Raw genomic sequence first — 25,778 nt, 5'->3', positions numbered from 1 at the left:
CCACTGAAAAAGCCACTGCCCGAAAGACTTCTAGATTGACAGCACCTGAAATCACTCTACCCCAATGACCAGTGAAGTCTACTCAGATGCAAAGACTCAGTCACTCTTCTTGCCCTACGTAAACAAAATGAAAAGAGCTGGTTCTACTAATGCAAGTACACAGCATGGTGTTTTCAGCTCCAGTTTTGTATTTCATGTTGGGCAAGTTTTCTTTTATAATGCCAAAACTCAAACTGTGATGCAGCTATGCTTTACAAACGACCCAGATTTTTCCTGTTGCGTAATCACCCGCGGCAGCATAATTAGACACTGAGGGGGCTGCTCCTAGAACACAAACATGGCAAAAATCCAGTTCACCTAAAAAATCCACAGCCAATATATGCAGCTAGATCCTGAAATGCTGCCGTTCCTGATAATGTAGTACTCTGGGTAAAGCAAGAGTTTTCACTGTTCTTAACAAGGAATACGAGGTTTGGATACAGTCCAAACTTGCTCCCTTCCCATACTATTACTTAAAACATTACACCCACGCATTCAACCAAGGTTTCCCTTAAGCTCTTCTCTTCCCTTCTCTTTTCTTTCACCTCTGCTCTCCGTTTCTTAGTTTCTTTGACATAATGGAACATGCCAGCTCATGACGTCCTGGTTGGAACAAAATATGTGCCAGGAAAAAAAATTCTCCATGCGTATTCAAGAGCCCTACCTGACAACCCAAGAAAAGAGCTTGGTGGAGCTGTACAACATATCCTAGAGTCTGCTGCTTTCTTACAATCTACTCTCGTTAAATTTACTTCCGATCATATAAATGTATTTATTTATAAGTCTTCAGGGCAAAGCCAGTGTCATGTCTGACTTTATAATCAAAACATTACTAGTTAAGTGTGACAGAGTGCTGCTCTGTGCTTACTATGAGAAGTAAAGCTACAAATTAAAAATAATATACATCTCCTGCACAAGGTGCACATGCTGGCCTAGATCAACAAGAAGTTAAACCAAAATAAGAAGGATGAGCTTAAGGATAATATTTAAAATAGATATTTTCAAAGTAGGCATCTTCTGTTTATAGTGTTTTAAATGAAGAGATGAAACATACAGCTAGACAGAGACACCTATAAACTGGTTTTATCTGCATATATGCAAATTACACAAATTATTAAAGTGAAGTAACATCACTAACTTTGAAATATTCAGTCAGAAAGTATGCAGCAGATCTGTATCTTGTCTACAGATAAGTAAATAATTCCCCAAATTGCAAAAGCTAGCTTTCTTTATACTTCACTGTAAATTGTGGTTTTCCAGGAATGACACAAGCTTAAAATAGATATCAAGACTTAGCACCAGCACATCAAAAAACTGTTTAAAACTGTGTGATAAGGTATGAGAAAGGCGAAATGTTTTAACTTTTCAGTGACATTTTGCAGACTGTTGAAGCATTTTAGCCTGCTGTATTTGAGAAGACTGTGGGAGCATGAGCACCTGGTGGCCGGGCCTCACTCGCAAGGCAGAATGACCATACACTCCATCTTGGAATGCTATCATACAGCGGCGGGAAGGTCTGAAGTCAGGCCAGGAGAAAGAAATCAGAAAGTTGACAAGTAGTTGGAGAGTCCCCAAAGAGAACATCCTGACAAGCAGATAGTAAGCCCCCAAAGAGAACAGCTGGGGCTAGTAGCTGGAAGCCCCCCCAAAGAGAACATCTTGGTTGTACAACATCAGAGGGTCTCAGGGGAGGTTCAGAAAAAGACCAAGGACAGAGGAAATCTTGTAACATGTTCTAACAGGCCGGGAGGATAGAAAGCCCAAATTAGGTAACAAACGCTTTAATTGGCCAGGTATCGAACCCCCAAGTAAGAAACAGTATAAAAGGTGATTTAGCAGGAATAAGGGGGTGGGCTCCTGGACACAAGGTGGAGGCTAGCAACTTCCAGTCCAGACAGCAGACCCCGGCCTGATCACCCGGACGTCACCACCACGAAAGGTCCCAACCAAGCCGTATCTCTGACTTGAATGGCCGCTGTAACGTAGTTATTGGTGAGATGTGGGAGCATTGGATGTTATTGGTAAGTCACATGTAATTATATATAGTTATATGTAACCTAGTATTTAGCTTATGCCAAATAAATAACTATCTATATATAACAAGTGTTAAGTAATTGTAGTTACGAATAAATGAATAAATCACTATTGGTAAATACCACTAGCTGGTCTAGCTGGGTCTGTATAGAGAACTATTGGGACTTAGAACAGCCACAGGGCATTGTGGTGTTCACAATCGGAGTGTTATTGTTCCTGGTACTCATAATACTGTGGAAACCTAGGTTTTAAAGTGAATACACTGAATCACATATTGCTGCTACACTATATCAGGCTGCTATAAAGGTGGGGTGGTTGGTCCTGGGCCACCCGACTCCCCCCGCTGTATCACACCCCACGTGCACCCACGGGACCCGGAGTAGGTCGGCACATCGTCATGGCGTCACGGACAGGATGTCAAGGGTCTTATCCCTTGGGACGTGGATGCCCGTGGGAGTCAACAGGGAGGGAGTCAAAGCCTGAGGAGTTATTTTATCATGCTCAGTTCCATAAATTGGAAACCGAGCAGGGCGGAGAAGAGGGACTTGATGTATGTCTGTTTGATAAGGGGGATGACAGAAAGTATACTATGAGAGTGTCAGTTGAGGGACTGGCTTGTGTCTTAAGAAAACACCCAGGGTCGAGGTTTTATCCCAGGGAGGAAAAGAAGCAGTTGCAGTTGGAAGGGATACAGAAACCGCTGGATCCCAAGCAGAATCAGATGCATGCTTATAAAGTGTTTTTAGGATGTGTAGAGAGAGCTACAAAAGAAAAGAACCCATGGTTTCCGAAATATGCCTTGGAAGACGGGGGACAAGCACATAGGTTGCTGGTAGAGACAGCTGAGGAGTGCTGGGAAGCGCGAATAGCTCATAAAGTAAAAGCAGATGATCATGACCCAAGGCGATTGTTAAAAATCGTGGCAGAGAAATTTGTTAAGTTGTTATGCACCCTAGACACGTTCGAAGGATTGGCTAGGTCGTTGGTCAGGGGACAGGAAAAGACATCTGCTCTGGAGAAAAAACCAGGAGGACTAGGGGAAGTAGAGAAGGGGGGCACCCAGCTCGGGGAGTCAGCTCCTCTGAGAGAGCCACCCCCCCATATCCCCAAGAGGTGATTGAGTCAGCGGTCCCCTCAGCCCCGACGTTGTATCCAGATTTCAGGCAGCTGAAGGAAAAGGGGGATGGACCGAGTAGCATAGGAAAAGGGGAACGTGAGCAGACTATGGCTGAAGGGACAGGAGTAGTACAAGCATTTCCTATAGCAGTCACACGAACAGAGCATAATCAAACCGGGGGAACAACTACTAAGATTGTGTTACGGACCCGTACCCTGGGGGAACGGAAAGAGTTATTAGACAGCACTAGCAGAAAACCCGGTGAACCGTTGCCTCAGTGGTTAGGTCGGTTAGTATTACAGTTTGGATCAGATCTAGTAGATAAAGAAGAGGCTAGATATTTAGTGCGAAACTCTCGATGGTCAGGGGGTGTTGCGAATAGCCGGGAGATAGAGGATAACACCCAATGGCCCGTCACTGTCCCAGCTGTCGTCTCCTTGATGACAGAAGGCACGTTACAAATGTTTAACATACCGCTGGGATCAATTAGGACTGAGGAGGAGCTGATAAATACCATTGCTGGCATGTCATTTATCATGTGGCAAGCTCGCCAACACCCCTTAGGACTAACAGCAGCTCAGGCTAACAATCCCCGTCCTTATTTGTTTTTGGCAGACCCGTCTCAAGTACCCGTTAGTGCAGTAGCTGTTGAAGGGGCTGGTGAGGCAGCAGGGGTTACAGCAGGAGATCTCATGTGGCTGCAGACAGTAGTCGGACGTCCTTTGGGTACTTTGTTTACGGTCACAGGCAAACTCAAGTTTCCAACAAGCGTAGGGGAAACAAAAGTCCTAGCAGCAAGCGAGAGCAGGCAGAACCGAAAGCAAGGAGAGGGAGAGCAAAAGTCTTCCCCCCTTGAAAGGGCAGTATTTGGGTTCTTGCTGAATAACAGCAATCTTACAAGAAGTGAACTGAGAAAATTGAGTCCGGAGGAGCAATTCACCTTGGCAAAATCGAAGGGTTTTGTCCCTTACGGAGACAGTGAGAAGGGGAAGAATGGGGCAGACGACAAGGCAAAAAACGATTAGGGGTTGCTTCAGACAGGGCCGTATCTGAAGTAACCGAGCTTAATCGAGACACAAGGCCCTACACTAAAATACATATAGAAGGGGAAGTAATCAGATTTTTGTTAGACACGGGTGCACAGGTTTCAGTAATTAAGCCATCTGTCCCACACACTAAATTAGGGAAAAAGTTATGGGTCCAGGGACTGCACGAAGTAAAAGCCGCAGAAATGGCTATGGTTAAGGTTAAAAGGGGTAATAAATTTTATAAGATTAAAGCTATTATAGGGCATGAAAATTTACTAGGGGTAAATGAGATTCGACGACTGGGCCTGAAGACATTAATATGGCAGGCCTTACCAGTAAAATTAGAAAGTGCTTCAGTGCATAGTCCAAAAGTAGTTAACGGGAGTCCGTGGAAGTTCAAACTAATTCCTACCCCAGAGGAAGGGAAAGGGCATATAAGAACTTTATTAAAGAAATTGCTGTCAGAACAAAAAATAGAGTTAGTACCAGAGTCAAGGTTTCTGTCTCCCGGGTGGGGAATAAGGAAGCCGAGTGGAGATGGGTACCGGCTGGTGGTGGATTACAGACAGGCTAATACACAAGTAGAAAGGGTACAATTTACAACACCATATACCTTACCGGAACTCTGGAAGATGTTACAGTCTAAGAAACTGAGATATGGGGCGAGTATTGATCTTAAGGACATGTTTTTTCAAGTCCCCCTAAGGGATGAGCAGGGCATCTTAAACTTTTCAGTGTTAGGGAAATTATATAAATGGAAAGTTTGCCCTCAAGGCTATGTTAACTCCCCAGCAGTGTGCAGTTTAAAGTTGACGGAGACTTTAAGTAAGATAAAGGAGGAACCGGGAACGGTTGTGTTAAATTACGTAGATGACATTTTAGTTGCCGGAGAGGAGAGGGAAACCACACAAAGGCTTCTAAATAAGGTATATCAACAGTTAAAACTGAATGGATGGCAGGTCAGTGAAGATAAGTCGTCCAAGGTCGTGCAAACAGAGTTCTCTTTCCTGGGCCTGCAAATAGACTCTGATAGCATTAGGCCAAGGGAAGGAAAAGACAGACGATTAAAGGAGTGGGAAAATAAGCATCCTGAGAATAAACAACAAGTACAACAAATCTTAGGAGAATTAAACTATATTCGACAGTTTCTCCCCCTAGAAATTAATTGGGCAATTAGGCTATTGCAGAAAAAAGTCACTAAGAAACACCCATTTTATTGGACCACAGAGGATTCAGAGGCGTTGACAAAACTTATTGAAGTTAGTAACCAGCCGTTAACCCTATCCAGGGTGAAACAGGAGATTCCCATAACTATATGGCTGGCATGGACCGCAGACCATTTTTTAACCAGGATAACTCAAAGGGGCAAGATAATACATTTGGAGCAATGGAGCATAAATGGATCAGAACGAAACTATGGGCCGTTAGGGAAGCTGTTGTTGGGACTTGCACACTTGCAATTCTGGTCAAAGGGGCACGTAGGAATTATAGAAGCTCCTTTAATAACTGCATTAAAATGGATTACACCGGACTGCCCTGCCCCGGATTTTTCCGGGACCCTGCGCACCTGGGCACAGCTAACAACACAGGCCCAATATTTTTGGGGAAATTGGGAGCTTAAGGATCAGATTAATGAAATGGAGGATATAACTATCCGCCCTGTGTTTTGCGAAGCAGTAGGGCAACTGTGGATAGTTACAGATGGGAGCACAAAGGGAGGACAGGATAGAGCAGCAATGTACTGTGTAAAGTGTGAAGCCATAGAGGTTAAAGCATTGCCTTTCAAGCACGGAGCTCAGTGTGCAGAAGCTGAGGCATTCTTTATGGGCGCAGAACATGCATTGGAGAAGCATTCACCAAAGGAGGGGTTAATTATGGGAGCTGATGTACACTATATCATCCTTATAGCTACGGGTAAGGGAACTGCAGATTTAAATCGAGACAGGTGGAAAAAAGTGTTACAAAGTGTTAGGGAAAGGTATCACCGAGCATATATAGTGCATATACGGTCCCATAGGCCAGATACCTACTGGGCTCATAAATTTGTGGACGAACAGGCACAACAGCCCATTGTAGTAGGGGCTAATAAGGTTCCAGAGGAGGAAGTGCAATGGTTAGCAAACTGGTTACATAATGAATGGGGACATTATGGGGCTAGAAAGAACTATCACCAATACCAGTGGGAAATAGTGGGGAAAACGGAGATACCGCTGAATATTTGGGAACATGCAGGACGGCAGTGTTTTGTGTGTCAATCAGAAAAATCCATGGGGACGATCGCCCATGACAAAGGTGCTTTTGCAGCTGAACAATTGAAACCGGGAACAGTTTGGCAGGTTGATCTAATGGGACCATTAGAAGGGGCCCGTCAATACCCCAAGGGGCTGGTAATAGTCGATCTGGGAAGCAGACAAACATGGGTCTTGCCCTTGCGAAGGACAACAGCCAAGGAGGTAATAAGAGGCCTTGAAAAGGCAGTGGCACATTGGGGAATACCCACAGAAATTCAAACAGATGGGGGACCACCATTCACTGCATGCCAACTAGAACAGTGGCTTACATTTTATAACATCAAACATCATGTTCATTTACAATACCATCCCCAAAGCAATGGTGTAGTAGAACGAAAAATAGGGGTACTGAAATTAGGAATTAAAACAGAAAACAAAGGAAAAGGTTATAAGGGATGGGATTTAATTTTGCCAAAGGTACTTATTAATTTAAACCAGCAAACATCAAGGTGGCCAGATTTGCAGCCCAAAATCCCAATGCCATGGCAAGGAAAGTTTGCGGCAGAAGAGTTAGTATGGGTTCATATACCCCAATTGAAGGGATCAATCCCAGAGGAGGGAAAGAAAATACGACAGGCCCAATACCCTAATACCTATTGGGTAACTCGCTTACAGCACAAAGGGGAAGTGCTGGTGAATCACAATTGGCTTAGCAGAAGATAATTCGTAACATATAATCTAACCATATGGCCAGGATAATTTTCTGAGCCTAATGTGTTTTATTACAGGTCAGCCTAATTCATGTTGGGAGCGGCAATCCCGTATGGAAATCGGCAGCACGAAACTCCACCAATACTGTTGAATTATGGGCAGCTGCATTCGCAGTTTTAGCCAATGCCACTGAATGTGTAGTTTGTACTAACAAAGTACCCTCTGCTAATGAGGCTCCATTTCGATTGGACCCTGTGTTTATGAACAGTTCTAATTTCAGTTCTACTAACCTCGGATATTTCCCCGATTATCAAGAAAGAAATTCCAGAGCAAGTACACTTATAACGTTGGCTATAACGGATACCCCTGCCCCAGAAGGAACTTTTTGTTGGGACTTTCCGCGTTTACATGAGACAATATATCGATGTATTGGAGAACAGCGAGAAGATTACAAGCCAATTTTTGTTGGGTTTCAACAAAACTGTAATTTGACGCTTTCGCTGTTTGAGTTATATAATCATTCAAATATAAATGTAACCGATAATTTTGTTAACAAGAATAATACCCATTGGTTATCGCTTGCAGATGTGTGTAATAATGATAAGTCGCATCCAGCATTTTTTGCAGCCAACGGGGTTTTTCGGCAATTGGATATGGTTGAACGGGGGTGTAATATTACCAAATACTCCACTAAGCACTTTAATGCTACCATCATAAACCCCATGACGTGTTTGGGTCACTCACCCAAAAGTAAGGCCAAAAATATGCAAAATCAGGGTGTGCTGGGCGGATGCCCATGGTGGCACAGGTTTAATAATACACGGCCACAGGCCAAAGTTCCCGACCACTTATTGGCACATAAGTGGATAAAACAAAACAGCTTACCCCCAGCCTGGTTTTGGATTTGTGGGAGTCAGGCTCATTCAACGTTGCCGAAGTACCCTATCGGTCGCTGTACTATAGGAAAACTAGCAATTTCTGGTGGCACCATTTATACCAGAAAGAATTCCGAATCACGATTTATAGGCCGGAAAAAGCGAGGTTGGACATCGGATGGTTGGGTTGCTTTTAAAACTTGGGTATCAAAAACAGCCCAAGCTATTGTTAGCTTTAATCCATTAGGTAACCTAGTTATGCAGGAGCAAATATTAGCTTTAGGCGTAAGTATAGAACATTTAGGGAATAGAATTGCAGAAGCAGTAGGGTTAACAAATGATAAAATGGAAGAAATTCGTACCTATGTTATGCAAAATCACTTGGCATTAGATTATTTACTTGCTAAAGAAAATGGGTTTTGTGAATGGCTAGGTAACAAGTATCCACAATTTAATGGACAATGTTGTTTTGAAATTAAGTCAATCAAGCAAAATGTAAGTGATATAATCCAGGATATAGAACAAATCGGTCAACAGGCCAGAGAGGCGGCATCTTGGTGGGACAAATGGTTTGGTGGTATCCCATCCATATTTGGATTGGGAGGGTTAAAACAATTATTTTGGTCTATTTGCATAATACTCATAGCATTATTACTTGTCGTTTCTTTGGGGTGTCAACTTATACGCAGGATAACCTCAATAGGGACTCAGGTCAACTCTCTCGCCCTCCACGCAGATACTGAGCCGTTGTTAGCTGCTAATAGCAGTAGTGATGTGGAGGTATAGGTCCTGCTCGCTCGGCCACGGCCAAAGGGGCATGTGGGAGCACGAGCACCTGGTGGCCGGGCCTCACTCGCAAGGCAGAATGACCATACACTCCATCTTGGAATGTTATCATACAGCGGCGGGAAGGTCTGAAGTCAGGCCAGGAGAAAGAAATCAGAAAGTTGACAAGTAGTTGGAGAGTCCCCAAAGAGAACATCCTGACAAGCAGATAGTAAGCCCCCAAAGAGAACAGCTGGGGCTAGTAGCTGGAAGCCCCCCCAAAGAGAACATCTTGGTTGTACAACATCAGAGGGTCTCAGGGGAGGTTCAGAAAAAGACCAAGGACAGAGGAAATCTTGTAACATGTTCTAACAGGCCGGGAGGATAGAAAGCCCAAATTAGGTAACAAACGCTTTAATTGGCCAGGTATCGAACCCCCAAGTAAGAAACAGTATAAAAGGTGATTTAGCAGGAATAAGGGGGTGGGCTCCTGGACACAAGGCGGAGGCTAGCAACTTCCAGTCCAGACAGCAGACCCCGGCCTGATCACCCGGACGTCACCACCACGAAAGGTCCCAACCAAGCCGTATCTCTGACTTGAATGGCCGCTGTAACGTAGTTATTGGTGAGATGTGGGAGCATTGGATGTTATTGGTAAGTCACATGTAATTATATATAGTTATATGTAACCTAGGCTACGTCTACACGTGCACCCAACTTCGAAATAGTTTATTTCGATGTTGCGACATCGAAATAGGCTATTTCGATGAATAACGTCTACACGTCCTCCAGGGCTGGCAACGTCGATGTTCAACTTCGACGTTGCTCAGCCCAACATCGAAATAGGCACAGCGAGGGAACGTCTACACGCCAGAGTAGCACACATCGAAATAAGGGAGCCAGGCACAGCTGCAGACAGGGTCACGGGGCAGACTCAACAGCAAGTCGCTCCCTTAAAGGGCCCCTCCCAGACACACTTTCATTAAACAGTGCAAGATACACAGAGCCAACAACTAGTTGCAGACCCTGTATATGCAGCACGGACCCCCAGCTGCAGCAGCAGCAGCCAGAAGCCCTGGGCTAAGGGCTGCTGCCCACGGTGACCACAGAGCCCCGCAAGGGCTGGAGAGAGAGTATCTCTCAACCCCCCAGCTGATGGCCGCCATGGAGGACCCTGCTATTTCGATGTTGCGGGACACGGATCGTCTACACGTCCCTACTTCGATGTTGAACGTCGAAGTAGGGCGCTATTCCCATCCCCTCATGGGGTTAGCGACTTCGACGTCTCGCCGCCTAACGTCGATTTCAACTTCGAAATAGCGCCCAACACGTGTAGACGTGACGGGCGCTATTTCGAAGTTACTGCCGCTACTTCGAAGTAGCGTGCACGTGTAGACGCAGCCCTAGTATTTAGCTTATGCCAAATAAATAACTATCTATATATAACAAGTGTTAAGTAATTGTAGTTACGAATAAATGAATAAATCACTATTGGTAAATACCACTAGCTGGTCTAGCTGGGTCTGCATAGAGAATTATTGGGACTTAGAACAGCCACAGGGCATTGTGGTGTTCACAATCGGAGTGTTATTGTTCCTGGTACTCATAATACTGTGGAAACCTAGGTTTTAAAGTGAATACACTGAATCACATATTGCTGCTACACTATATCAGGCTGCTATAAAGGTGAGGTGGTTGGTCCTGGGCCACCCGACTCCCCCCGCTGTATCACACCCCACGTGCACCCACGGGACCCGGAGTAGGTCGGCACATCGTGAAAGACAAAATGTAAAAGGCATTTCCTCAACTCACAAGCATTATCAAAATAAAAAAAAAAGTTAAATAACAGTCTTGATGAAGCAACTATGCACCTGTATGTCCAAAATAAATGAAAATTTAGACAGACAAACTGTCATTACGGTTACACAAAAGAAAAGGCTCTCCCTCCCATATTCAATTTGTCCACAGAAGAAAGCAAAACTACAAAATTTAAATGTAGCCTAAAGGACACACAGACAAGCATCACAATAAGTATAAATCATTCTGACAAATTCAATATAATTTAACAAAAAAATCCTTATTGTTGAAGTACAAATGTGCCCCTATAAACTTTTTCATTAGAATTTCCCATGTTTGGATAGGCCTATTTACCCCCTCTTAAAATAAAGGAATACATGATGAAAAAAAAAAAAGTTATGTCACCTTACAAATGAGTTATTCTTCCTCTGCTCTGAATTTTCAGAAGTCGGTTTCAAGACAGCTTTTGATTTGGCTGAAGTGAGGCATCATCCCATGGAAGAGTATTCTTTACAATTTGTTTATGAATGAATAACTATTGCCCAGTATTGAGAGATGCCAGTCACCATTTTGAAGTTGCTATATGAAAAGTTACCAAAAAAAAAAAGTGTGTGTATATAATTACCCACCCCACACACACAAAGAGCGCTTTACTAGAACTACTGTGGAAAATTGATCTGGTAGTTACAATTCTGGACTGAGGCTCAGAAGATATGATTCTAGCCTCAGCTTCATTCTCAAGTTTTTGTGGAACATTAAGAAAGAACCTTCTTTGAATCTCAGCTCCTCATGTGTAAAATGGGCCTCATGAATGTTTCCTTAACACACAAGGGTTAATATTTATGAACTGCTCAGATATAAGAGTGGTTAGAGGTAGATGTCTGTGGACAGGTTGCACCTCCCTAGTGCAAAACTTTCAGGACCTGAGCAGTCCTGGATGAGGGATTTTACTGGACCAGAGGAGGTCAAAGCCCTTGGGGCTCCCCTCCTAGCCACCAGCCTCAGCCATTTTCCCGACACCACTTGCAGCTCCCTCAGTCTGGGATGCTGGCTTCCAGGTCCTGGCCCAGCCATGAGCATCCGCTTCCTGGCCTCAGCTATGGTTTCCTCACCCTGGCAGCTGCAGCCCCGCCACCCCCCAGCTATCTTTATGGCTGCTCCCCAGCTGCCACAATTCACTGTTCCTTGGCCTGCTTCTGGACAGTTACCTGGCCTTCCAGCCTCAGCCAGCTCCCTGCTGGCTTCCCAGCCCCATGGGTGGCTTCCTGGCCCCGCAGCTTCCTGGCCCTGCAGCTTCCCAGCCCCATTGCTCCCTGGTTAGTTCCCTGGAAAGAGTGCTCCCTGGTGGCTGAGGCTCCACCACTCACCACTGGTTCCCCAGTCACCAGGACCCACCCGCTTCTGTCCCCAGCTTCCCATCCACAGCTGCCCAGCCACTGCCTGTCCCTCTCCGGCTGTGGCTGCCCAGTAGGGCTAAGGCTGCCTACCACCAAATTCCAAGCTGGTCCCCACTCCCAGGTGCCCAGGCTCTCTGAAACAGAAACATCTGTGGTCCTGCGAGACCACAGATGTTGCCAAAACAGAGTCCCAGATTTTAGAAGTTCAACCTGTACTTTTAAGCATTAGTTGGGGGACAGATTAATTCAAAACCAACAAGAAGTCCTGTGGCACCTTATAGACGAAGATTTTTTGCAGCATAAGCTTTCGTGGGCAAAGACACACTTCATCAGATGCATGAGTCATCATACATCTGACAAAGCAGGTCTTTGCCCATGAAAGCTTATGCTCAAAAAAATATGTCTGTCTATAAGGTGCCACAGGACTTCTTGTTTTTGAAGATACAGACTAACTTGGCTACCCCTGTGAGATTAATTCAGTGCATTATAGCAGAATCTTCACTGTTTTAATTTCTCCATCTTCTGCTCGTTGATGGAACTACATGCTGTTTTTAATCAACATTTAAAATTAATTGTAATATTTTATAATTTAAATTACCTAAATATAATATGTCCATGATTTAGGCACATAGACCTATTTGCTGTACACATGGCACACTAACATCTAGTATTAAGTATTCATAGACAAAAGTACAGATTAAAAAAAACCTTGTAAAATAGTTAAACACTGAGAAATTTGTGAAGTGTTGCCTCTTGAGTCTGAAACCCACATTTTACTGTGTTTTTTCTGCTGAGAACCAGAGTGAAACCATCCTGTATAACTTCACTGCCTAAAGTGAGTAAAATATAAAAAAGGACAAATTACATGAATGTTATTCAAATGAAAAATTTGAATAACGTAAGGCATATTAACAAGTGAACAATTTTTGTAAGTCTCAGAATGAATTATTTCTATGTTAGGACACCTGAACACAAAGCTTGATTTTTTTCTCACCTACTTTCTCCTCTTCCTTCTGTTAGCTCCAGATACTATATTATTGTTGTCTCTGATTTTTTTTCAAATTCTTTTTACAGGACTAGTAAAACCAGGTACTTACCAGATACAGTCTAGTACAATCTGATAAAACAAAAGCTAGATTAAAATCCCAAATTTATCAATACCTGCAGAGCTATAAAAAAGCAGAAGCCTTTACTAGCTAAAAAGCTGATTTTTTTAAGCTTCCTAGATGGAAAATGGACGTAGTTAAAAGTGTGCGATCTGAGTGTCCTGTATTTAAAAGTCATACCAGAATTGCATCAACAATCTAAATTTTCTCTCCACTTACGTCAGAATGAAGTAACTGGCAGGAATGAGACAAAACCATGTATGCAATGTTTGGGAAGTTGTTTAAACTGACAAATAAAATGGCAAGAATGATAGCATTCTGTGGTCAGATCTGCTTCGGGCAATAAAAGGAAGTATGTATTGCATTCCAAATCAATACAAGTGGGTTTAATGGACTGCAAAAAACAAAACAAAAAAACCCAAAAATAAAAAAAGCACTTTTGAACATTATAAAATGACTCCCCAACACGAGCAAGGTGAGTAACCCCACAAAGAAAACATGCTTCCTTTACATCTGGTTTAGCGGTTTCAGCTCATCTAGTGCCAGTGATACCATGTGAGAAGCATCCTAGCAGAAGCGGTTAATAAGATTGCATAATTCTTGACCATATTTATATTCCTCATAACAATCCAGTTATTTCTCAAAACCCCAAACATTTTATTTTCAATTATAAAGCTAGAACTCCACCTAAGGGCTCTGGTGACAAACTGCAACCGGATCTCCTGTTTGTATAGCTCCACCCCTGAGCAATTTGCTGGATGAGAGCATTCCAGGTTAGAGAGGTTCAGCCTGTACTTAGATTCATGTTTCTGCTTTCTTAAAAAAAATTCACACCTGCAGCAACTGCTTTCTGAAACAAAATTTGCCCCTGCAGCTGCTAAATTTTAATACATGTATGTCAGTAAGGGCATGAGAGGAAGTCAGATTCTTAACATAGGTTCAGATCTAATACCACAGCTTATTTGGTATATTAAATATACATACAAAATCCAACATGTACATTATATCTAAGATTTACTCTTACTAGATAATACTAGAGTTCTACAAATGGTGACAAGTCAGTTGAGACTCCTTATCTATTCCAAATTGTGTGTATCACGAGTAAACTACAAAATACAACTTGTATTGACAAACAAACTTTTAATGTTGAAGGTATCTAACTCAGGGGTCTGCAACCTGTGGTTCTTTAAGGACTTCTTTGTGGCTCCTGACGCTATAATTGCAAAGTTTAAAAAAAAAAACAACAACAAAAAACAAAACAAAACAAAAACTGAACCTCCTGACTATTTTTGATAAACAGTGCACTTGTAAAAGCCCAACAATGAACAACTCATAGCAAAATAGCAAACAATATGTGACCTTGAAATGTTGGATAACCCTCCCTTTACTATGTGCAGTGCATCATGGGACTGTATCTGTGTTTTGATTCGTTACTAATCAAGTCTTTTTTTTTTTTTTTTTAAAACTAAAGCTTGTGGCATTCCTGCTGTGAAGGGCAACCCACATTTTAAGAAAGAAAACTGAAATTAAACAAGGGAAAATTGGCATAATTAAAGTGAGTTTGGGAGTGAAAGTCAGGAAGAAGTTATACAAACATACAAGTAAAGTGTGACAAAACAGAATACGCAAAAAGTTTGTGAATGTCACAGTAAACATGTATCACATTACAGATCATTAAGAACAACAAGAAGTCCTGTGGCACCTTATAGACTAACGGATATTTTAGAGCATAAGCTTTTGTGGGCAAAGACCCGCTTCATTGTTTGTGTGCTCTTCTTAAAATAGGGATTACAAAAAGTATGGTTTAACCTCTTTATTAAGGACTGTCTTGTATTCACATGTATTGTGGCTCCTGAATTACTAAAATTTAACCAAATTAAAAAAAAATTAAAGACTTTTCTTGCTTTTTTGGTTGCCAACCCCTGATCTAACTTGTAACTCCAATGGCTGACACACCTGGTAAATCAGACTGACAGTTTCTTTTTAATTCTCTCTAGATGAATCCTAAATGTCAGGTATTCAAAGGTGGTCTAATATTAAATCAGGAGGGTGAGGTAGATGTGGCTGTCTTCCAACAATGGAAGTTTCAAGATTATAGGCCCTGGTTTTTCCCAGGGACCGGCTGCTGAGAGAGTAATACAGCTGTGCATAGGTAGTTCAGGAAGTTTTTGAAGAGTGTTGGAGACAAGTTTCCTGGTGAGACATCTGGAGGAATCAAGTAGGGGTCATGCTCCTCTAGGCCTGCTGCCCCCAAAACAGCAAATAATTTGCAGGGGAAGCAGAAGACAATGCTAACTTGAGCAGTAGTGACAATGAGATGGTCAAGCTCAACATCCTGACAAAAGGAAAGCAACAGAGCACAGGCCCTGGATTTCACAAAAGACTCCTTCAGGGGGCTGATGGGTAGGATCCCCTGGGAGGCTAGTATGAGGGGGAATGGGATCCAGAACAGCTGGCTGTATTTTAAAAAAGCCTTATTGATGGTTCAGAAACAACAATGTACATCCCAATGTGCAGAAAGAATAGAAAATATGGCAGGTGACCAGATTGGCTTAACAGAGAAGACTTAGGTGAGTTAAATACAAAAAGGAAACTTAGAAGAAGTGGAAGCTTGGAGAGATGACTAAGGAGGATATGAAAATACCACTTGGGCATGCAGGGGTGTAATCATGAAGGCTGAACCACAACTGAAAATTAAATTAAGAAGAGATGTGAAGGATAACAAGAAGGATTTCTACAGGTTGGTTAACAAGTCCATTGTCATGGAAAGTGTGGGGAAAGGAATCTAGTGACAAGCCATGTAGAAAAAAGCTGAAGTACTCAATGCTTTTTTTTTTGGTCTCCATCTTCACAGTATCAGCTCCCAGACTTCTGTACTGGCAGCATATTGGAAGGAGGTGAGCGGACCTCAGAAGTGAAAGAACAGGTTAAAGCTGATCTAAAAACACTTAGCATATAGAAGTCAATGGGGCTGGATTTAATGCACCTGAAGGTGATGAGAGTGTTGGTTAATGTGACTGCAAGAGCAACTGGCCATTATCTTTGAAAACTCAAGGAGATTGTGGGAAGTCCCAGATAATTGAAATTAAAAAAAAAAAAAGGCAGATAAATATAATGCCCATCTTTCAAAAAGGGAAAGGAGGAGAATCTGGGGAACTACAGACTGGTCAGCCTCATCTCAGTCTTTGGGAAAAAATCAACAAGCAGGTCCTCAAGTAATCCATTTTGAAACACTGGGAGGTGAGGAAGGTGATCAGGAATAGTCAATATGCAGTCCCCTGGGCAAGCCATGCCAAACCAACCTAACTTTTGTAATGAGATAACTGTTTCTGTGGATATGGGGAAAGCTGTGGGTGTTATTTTCCTTCATCTCTCATAGTATTCATGCCAGCAAGTTAAACAAGTATGGCAGATGGGAATAACGGGACTTTGAAGTAGCTGGGGTCCTTTCGACAAGGAGCTCTGTCTGGATGAGCCACGCGGCGGCGAGCCGCGTCAATTTTGAAGTGCTGCAGCCACCCGCATGCTAATGAGGCACTGAATATGTATTTCAGCGCTTCATTAGTAAACTTCGAAATGGCCATTTGCATGGCAATTTCCAAGTTTTTGGCTAGTGTAGACGTAGCCTTTGTGGTACAAAGTGTAGTCATGCAAGCATTTATGTTGCTGTGTATGTGTCATGGAGTTTTGTTTAAATTAATTGTTTTGCTAACATGTGTTTGTGTCAAAATCTGATAACTTGCCCTTGCAGCAACAAAGAGCTGTTTTGGTTTTGTGCTACCAAATGTCTGGCAATTAGAATCTGTACTAATCTGTATTCCTCGTCTTTTATGTTCGGGGTTTGTTAGTTTTTGTGACCAGTTGGGGTAATGTTGTTTGTCTGTCTGTCTGTCTTGCTGGTGTATCCATAAGGAGGGGACACTTTCCAATATGGACACCAATATAGGAAAAACAGTAAGTTTAGGTATAAAAGATCTAAATCCCTTAAGTAATACTTAAAAATGGTAATATCCAATAAAATGTCATTTTGGAAAATAAGCAAGTAATTCAAGAAAAAAGAAAAGAGTAAATTAACCTTGCAGAGTTAGGAGGAAACTAAGAATTTAAACTTTGTAAAATGTTATGAAGAACAATTCTTGGTTTCTTTGAAATCATTCTAAAAACAACTTTTTCCAAAGGACTATCTATAAATAAGCCAGCCAAAGAAATAAGCAAATTTAAAATCTCCATAATTCAGTAAAACTTGCTAAAAGAAGACAAGGGGTTTCTATTGAAATTTAACTGCCCCAGATGTAAAAAAAAAAAAAAAAGGGGGTGGGGGGCGGGGGAGCAGGGGAATGTAAGCTGTGTACAGCAGTGTAAAATTAGTTAGAGCAGTGCAATGGGTGTTAAAAAAAATGTGTATGCACTTAACATGAGTGACCCTGTAATAAGATGCAATGTATATGATTGTCTTTTAATAAAGGTAAAGTCTTTAAGCAATGCCCAAATAATAATTAAAAACATTCCTCGTGATAAAAGGTTTGTGTGGGAGGGCGGTAGTCAAGGAGCCCACTCTCCTTGCTATATTGGCAGTGAGTTAAAGTTTGTGACCATAAAAAAGAGAAACGTTTTGATTATGGAAACAGGATTGGGCCCACACAGGTAAACAATAGATAAAGAAAGCTATAGTTTGAGAGCTCTGAGGGCACATTAGCAGGAATAAGGGAAGTAATAAAAGTCAAAGGGAAAGTCAAATCCCTGTAGTAACACTTCAAATGGTGAGATCTAAACTAATAGTTTTCATTATTTTTGAGGAAGCAAGCATGTGATTAGCAGGAAAGAGTAAGTGAGTAAGTCCTTAACTCTGAAGTGTCTGGTGAAAATACAAAGTAAGTAGCTTGCAAAGTTTAGAAAGAACTAACCATATTTGTAAATGGAGTATTCTAAGATGTAACCTGCCACCCCAAAGGGGGCAGAAAAGTATTCTTTTGTCTTTCAGAAACACAGAAAAACTGGTATTTACTGAAGAACAACCTAAAACATCGTGAACCTTCTCTCAAAACAAAGAATGTGTTTTTTTATTTTATGTTTGTGCTTATGTCTGCAAGTGAGACCTCAGAGAGGTAGACATCAAGCTGGACAACTGGGAAGAACTAGCAGACGACCGCAGCAGATGGAGACAGGAGTTACACAAGGGCCTTCAGAAGGGCGAGATGAAGATCAGACAGCTAGCAGAGGAGAAGCGAGTGCACAGAAAGCACACTAAGGACTTGCCAGACATCCACCACATCTGCAAGAGATGCAGCAAGGACTGTCACTCTTGTGTGGGTCTTCATAGTCACAGTAGATGCTGTAAATGAAGTCCTCAGTTGAAACTATAAACAGCGCGATCCATAGTCTATGCAGACTGAAGGATGCCTACTACTACTACTACTACCTTATTAATAGCATTGTCAAGTCGTCTATATTGGTAAGTTAACAAAAATACACATGGGCTCACAAAAAAAAAAAAAATGGTCCATATGTTGCTGCCTTATTAAATGTCTTCCAGTTACCATGTGCTGTTGCAGTTACTAAGTGTGCTGCCCATCAGGTTGCTCATGATAAAGTTACATGTGGAAATGCCTTGGCTAACACAGCAGCTAACGTTGCAGCCCTTTCCCCTCTTGGGCCACTTCACTATTTCCTATTTTTACAGACTCCCAGTCTCCTATCACAACTCTTATTGATATTGCAATATTCCAAGATCAGGCCCTAAATTCGGAGAAGACCATCTGGAGACTGGATGAACATCGCTGGCATCCTGAACACCTTTGGCGCTCCCCGGATGGCCGCCTGGTTGCGCCCAAGGTCCTTCTCCCTTATCTTGCATGCACCACAGCGAAGCAGGAGGAGGATTACTGCTGTTCAGACAAAATTGGTTTGCTCCCAAATTCTCCCAAGTGGCCCAAACTACTGTCTGGCTTGCCCTGTCTGCCAAGCCCACAATGTGGGCAAACCTGTAAAGACAGTTCTGGCAAACAGATCTCTGCCTTTAGAACCATTCCTGCAGTTACAAATTAACTTCATTCAACTACCCAAATGTAAATCTTTTAAAAAATGTGAAGCATAGTTAGGTATTATCAGGAACTTATGAGGTGTGTGCAGTCCTATCATTCACAGGTCAAAGATACTTTCCAGGAGGCCCCAACTGAGCCATACCATAAGCTGCAACCAGGAGATAGACTGAGTCTGTGTGAAGATCCACCAGCAAAAGACTGCCTGGAACGAAGGTAAAGTGATGACCATGAATGTTACGTCCTCGGAGTGGGGTAAAAGCAGCAACTATCTGGACCTGGAAACCCCTCAAGGACTTAACTTTTATATTATTTGCAGTGGTGTTAGTTGTAGTTTTCCTTGTTTGCTTTAAATCTCGTTTTGTGGCAAGTCCTGGTTTGAGAGCCGGTAAAGGTCATGGTGAAATTATTTGGACTTGGACTTGTTATATTATTTCTTATTATTTCATCGACTTTCACTACTGCTAAGCATCCCCTAGAGGATGCCCTTCAAACCATCGTCACTGCCGTCAATGCCTCCAATTGCTGGACGTGCACCCTGTTAAACTCCTTCACCAGAATCGGGATTGAATTCATTCCTCTTAAACATAAATGACTGGTGGAACAAAAGTGACATTTTCACATGGGAACCATCGTGGGTTGATGATGGCAACCTTCAACACCACAACCTCCGGAATAACTCTGGGGGGAGGTACTGGGGGTGGCATCACCATTGGCAACCCACGGTATGGAGCCAGCCATTGGAATATATCTCGGGAGTTTCACGGGAAGTTTACCTTATCTGTTTTGAGAATGAGAATGATACTGGTCCGTATTGAGGATGGCTTAAGGATCAGCAGTGCACCCACATCGCAGCTTTTAATGAGCAATTAGAATCATGGGACCTCTATGTACAGGAAGATACTCATTTTCTAATGCACTATCTAAATTGCTGGGGAATCATCATCAACGTATCCCTCGGTGGCAAGCTGCTCTATGATATTGGTAATGCTACAATTGCCCCCTTGAACTTTAAGAAATATACCGAGAGCCAAGCATGGTACAATAACTCTTTGTTCCCAGTTTTAAGAACTGGGCAATTGTATAACCCCATGCTAGTAACCAACAATACTTTGTACCACAGCCAATGTGCTAAAACTAGTCTCTTCCAAACAGGCCAAATTTTACAGGACATACTGCTTTCCTTGCACTGTGCGGTCACTAATGATAGCTACTGGGCCGCCTACAATGCTCCAAAGAAAAGAATGGGTGAAAAGGGGTGGTTTAAGGGACCCTATTCCCTTATTTTAGATAGGGAGCCTGGCCTATTTTTCATCTGTGGGAGCAAAGCCTGTAAGTACCTCCCAGTAAACTGGTGAGGTCAATGCTCATTGGGACATGCCGTCCCTGGGGGACTTACAGTACACCCACATATTACAGCTCCAGGTATAACCAACCTTGGAAGCTTTTTACATCAAGCATCCAGGCAAGCCAGAGCTGAAAACCCCCTTGTTAAATGGCCGACTGGTTTTCATCAGTTTGCCCATGCACTCCTACCCTGGCTTGGAGTAGCAGAGCTCCGACAGGCATTAGTTAATGTCTCACAGAAGGTGGAAAAGTCACTAAATCACACTGCCCATGCACGAGGCCTGCTTAACGAGCAAATACAATCAGTAGCTCGCTTTGCTTTACAAAATCGAGTAGCTCTGGATGCTGTTTTAGCCCAGCAGGGGAGGAGTATGTGCTGTCATTAATAAATCTTGTTGCTTTTATGTAAATCGGTCTGGACTAGTTGAACAAGATGTATCTGCTATTAAGGATGCAGTTAAGTTATTGCACATTGTCGCAGAAGACGGAATAACTTCATGGCTAGATTGGCTAGCCCTGCATTTAGGATTCACTATAACCCCATTTTTACATTATATTATTAATACTGCAATAACCATTTTAATTATTTTTTGTATTATTCTCTGTATTGTTAAACACTTAATTGCCTTAGCAAAGCTCACCTGCAGAAGTTCAATATATGGCATTGTCCAGCGATCCTAACCAGTCCCTCAATCACAAAACGTTTGAGCAGGCTAGTCCTGTAGGGTGATTTTAGTTTCCTCCAAGGAGGGCAAGAGGTTCTGGCACCACCACCACCTTGCATCCTGGAACGATGTGGCATATCAGGGGGTGGAATGTAGCCAGACAAACCCCTACCCACCTTCTCCTCTCACTGTAACTACTTCAAGGCACAGATGTGATGAGTCATCAAAACCATGGGAAACACAGAAGAATAAACAAAGGGAGTAACAGGCTGTTCCTGGAGCTGGGAGCCTTGGGCTACCCTTGAACAGTACTGATAGTGATACGCCCACATAACATTTCAAAAGAGGAATCCTATGCCCACGTGAAAAGAATGCTCTGTCTTAATGATTTGGCTAACATTCGGCTACCTTCACCTAACAAATGCAAATTAATCTAGTAACCACCTTTTGAGACTGGCATCACTGAGATGTACCAGCACAACTGGTGTTAAGGAAGATGCGTACATGACCCAAGGGGTATAAAGTAGGGCCTCGCAGCAGACATGAGCTGAGCTGCAATTGCCTGACCTGCTGGTTAGAATGGGCCTTTGCCTCCGAGGTAAGGGGACGCCCTCCTCGTACTCTTCTTCCCGAGTGACAGACGCTGGGAACGCTGGAGTCAGATGATGCAAGGGTGAGAATTATACCTGCTATGTATTATTTTGCGTGCATTTAATAGGTTGTGTCGCTGTTGTTGTTGTAACTAAAGTTAAGTTGTAACTAAAGGTAAATTTAATAATCTAAATTACCTGTAAGTTTACACCTCTTACATGCTAAACTTTTCACTGTAATAAATCATAGTAACCACTACGCTAAGCCTGACTCCTCCAGTAATTGCATCGAGCCATACACAACCAAAGAACCCTAGCTGACTTTTGGCTAATTAACACCTTAGGGTGAGTGGTGCTAGAGTGCTGGAAACTGGGCGTTGAGTCTGGCCACCTGCCAAAGGGCAAACTCCTGGGGCATCTGTCAGCCATTCTGGCTGCCCACTGTGAAGGGACTGCCTGTCCTAGCAGTTAAAGACTCGGATGTAAAAGGGACTCCTTCTGGCACTAAGCACTATCCTGATCAGCCACCCCTTTAGTGTCAGCTAACAACCTGACAGCCCTTAAAATTATGGTCTTAACGAGCTAGTACAGAACATCAATACTGCCTAAATCAAGATGATTCATTTCTTCAGACTTGGTTACTGGCTAATCAGTTATGTCTTAAATGATCCAATAACACTTTTTTTTGGGGGGGAGGAAATAAAATCGAACACAGGGGTTGTCTTTAGATTAAGCTCCTCTGGGCAAGGGCAGTCTTTTTGCTCTATATTTATACATCCTCCAGCACAGGGGTCAGCAACCCCGGGCATGGGTGACACACAAGCCAATTTTTATTGGTACGCAAGGTGGGAGCTCACAGCCCTCCTCTCCCTACAGACGGGACATGGTGTGGTGGGGCGGGGGCTAGCCTTGTGGTGTGGTGGTGTGGGGACTAGATGGTGCCGGGCGGGGGAGGGTGTAGAAGGGAGGAGGGGGCTGCTCTAGACAAATGCAGAAAGTGCAGAAAAGAAGTTTCTTGGCCTCTCATACAAGCACAACCCCCACAGCCCAGGCTAAACACTGTAAACTTCTTCAAATGTTTCTCTTGTGTGCTATAACTTGCAAAGCTTTGCATCAACTAAAAATATAATTTAAAATGTTTGAATTAAACCCACTGAGGTATTTGTTCATAGAAGGAATGAAGGAGATCATAAAACGGGGAGAAACTGCCTCCAGATTATATAAATACTTTTGACTCAAACGCCATTCACGCATATTGATATGACTAAACAGGATGCAGCATGAAGAATTAATATCACCTGATTAAGTAAGTGAGAATTAGTTCCTTAAATGATCCTAATCAAGCCTGAACAATGATTTAATTCTTGAGTCATTATCCAAGTTCCAGGTCCACCCCATTAGGGCTGTATATGAAGTACAGAAGGTTGAAGTTAAAAAGCAATTTAAAAAAAAAAAAAGCTTTACCTTTTACTCTCTGCAATGGCTTTGTCCAAGTGTTTGAAGATATCTTGAAATAAAATACAACTGGAACGGCTATTTATATCATACCCATATCCTCTTTTCCAGTACTGCTTTAGGTCATTCAGGTATTCCAATACCTAGAATGAAATTTAAAAACATGTAACAAAAAAGACAACATTTACTTCTTCTACATGAAAACACTCATACAAATAGTATGGCACTGACAGCTTTCTTAGGAAAATGGGCAAGTTTGGTTAGCTTTCTTTAAAAAAATGTTTATGCCAATTTCTCTGTCTCAGGGTTAAAAACAAACAAAAATATCCACTGATTTCTGATCTTCCAGTATTAGTTTACAAGTTCTGCTAATGTCACACTTGAATCAGCCTTTGCATTGTGGGAAAGCTTTAAGCAGAAGAGTAATGCAATTTCCTGAATTTTTATGGCTTTTATCACCTTGTTTTTAAGTATTATGCATCACTAAATGAATAAACTGAAAGATCTTAATTCCAGGACATATCTTGCTGAAATGAGTCCCACCTGATAACATGAGCACTGCTGAGCCCGCCCAGCTTCCCAAAATGCAAGGCAGCTGCACTGGACACAAACATGGTTTATCATCCAAAAACCTGCGCCCATATCCTCCCTTGCCCTACAGCAGACTTCTGAAGACCCAAGGATTCCTCAAAGACATCAATACTTCAGTTCTTCTGATATACAGACTGTGACATTCCAAACTATCTGATTGGCATATGGTTTACCATACCTGCTATCACGTTGCCTGGCTGGTTGGCCTGTCCTACTCTCATCATGTCTGTGGGCTCTTCCTTTGGCCCACATCTTCCCATTTACATGCCAGGTCCCACCATAGATCCCTAGCACATTGTCATACATCAGTGCTATTCTCACAGTCAGCCATTCAAAATAAAGCAAACATGCATTTGAAAGAAATCATCTGACACACACCTAGTAAGGAGAACTTTAAACTAGGTTTAAAGAGAGATAGTGATAAAATCCCAGAAGCATATATAAAAAGTGACCTTCTGAGAGGAACAGATGTTTGGGGAAGGCATGGAAAATTACTATGGGGTCATGAGACCAAAGAGGAAAAACAATCACACAGGGAATCTGCTCAACATCTTGGACATCTACACAAAATTGTGAAGCGTATGGGGGGAGAGGGAGACAGAAGAAGCAGCATGGTGTTGCATTATACTTCAAAAATATAATAACTTATTATGAAAGGAATGAGAGGCAGATCTATTGAGAGTCTCTGGATGCAGAGAAAAGGGGTTAAAACAAAACAAAACCCAGGGTGGGAGTTTACACCAGGCCACCAAATCAGGAAGATGGGGCGGCTGAGGCATTTCTAGAACAAATAAATATCCAGAACACACGATCTGGTGGTAGTGGAGGACTAACAACCCAGAAATCTTCAATTCTAGAAAGTGAAGTAAGTAACCAGGAGAGTGTCCATGTGTAGCCAGACAAAGTCTCCCCCTTACAAGCCAGCTTGCTCGTTGCCCCCCCCCCGCCCACTGAGGAGCACACAGGGCACGGAAATGGCTGCTGACAGCACAGTCTTTGATGCCCTCATTGAGGCCCAGATATGCTAGCTTATCGTGACCCTGAGAAGCAGAAAGTACAGCTAGAAGGCTAACAGGCCAGACTGTCAACATGAGAGGGGGGGGACCCCTCAGAAATCACCCCAGCTGGCATTGATCAATATGATGCACACACACAATCACCCAGAAGGGGACGTGCCCCGCCCGCACAAAAGAGTGTCCTGTACTCCTAAATTGTTTATCTCTTGTCTTACAAGTGCAAACTAAGTAGAAATGCCCTTGTAACAAACTGGAGTCACAAAGACAGACCAGTATGATCTGGCACCATAGATAAGAAAGAGAATACGTAACCCAAAAGGGGTATAAAAGATGGGTCCAGCAGAACTCTAACTGAGTGCATTCCACCAACTTCCTGCTGGTCGGGTCAGGTGATTGCCTCCCGAGGTCCACTACTGGGGACGCCCAACCTCGTATTCGTCTTTCCGCGGAATTGAGTGACCGATCCGGCTTGGCTACGCTGGTATCGAGAGACGCAGAGAGGGTAAGATACACCCATGCTAGGTCTCTGACTTTTTTTTGTGCACAGCTAAAGAATTAGAGCTCTGTAACTAGTATCAAGATATCATTGTGTTAGATGATAACAGATATCTTTGTATTGGATTGTAACGTAACTTGTAAACACCTGTACTTTGCTAGCATATAAGAAGTAAACAATAGCCTTTTGTAACCGCATGCTTATAACTGTAGCTTAATAAACTTGTAACTAGTTAAGATCCAAGCCTAACCATTTTGTTAACCCTTTTGTCACTGCAACACAGCCGGCACAACAAAAGGAACTTTAACCGTTTGGTTACTACAGCCTGGCCGTGGGTGAGTGTGCTAGGAGCTGCCTGCTCTAACAGTAAAAAACTGGGTTGTTTAGGACCCAGGGGAGTACCTCACCGCACATTACCTGGCCACCGGCTAACACCATGTTAGGCTTGATTCTGACCAACAGGAATGAACTGCTAGCAAA

At 42.7% G+C, this 25,778-nt stretch overlaps 1 protein-coding gene across 5 annotated transcripts in view; it reads right to left on the bottom strand.

Annotated features, from left to right (window-relative positions):
- MINPP1 (multiple inositol-polyphosphate phosphatase 1) overlaps positions 1-25,778 on the bottom strand; it is a 68,982-nt gene that overhangs the window by 32,476 nt on the left and 10,728 nt on the right. For 4 of the 5 annotated variants that reach the window (XM_075000345.1, XM_075000344.1, XM_075000342.1 and 1 more), the window contains exon 4: positions 23,205-23,338. In XM_075000345.1, coding sequence (XP_074856446.1) covers positions 23,205-23,338 — 134 coding nt within the window. Of the gene's footprint in view, positions 1-17,438; positions 21,271-23,204; positions 23,339-25,778 lie in introns of those variants that run through there. The other variant, XM_075000341.1, reaches the window with a different exon arrangement.

This window comes from Carettochelys insculpta, chromosome 7 (genome assembly GCF_033958435.1).
Source record: "Carettochelys insculpta isolate YL-2023 chromosome 7, ASM3395843v1, whole genome shotgun sequence".
Taxonomy (NCBI): Eukaryota; Metazoa; Chordata; order Testudines; family Carettochelyidae; genus Carettochelys; species Carettochelys insculpta.
Note: the sequence above shows the minus strand (reverse complement) of the source record. Positions and strands in the feature narration are given on the sequence as shown.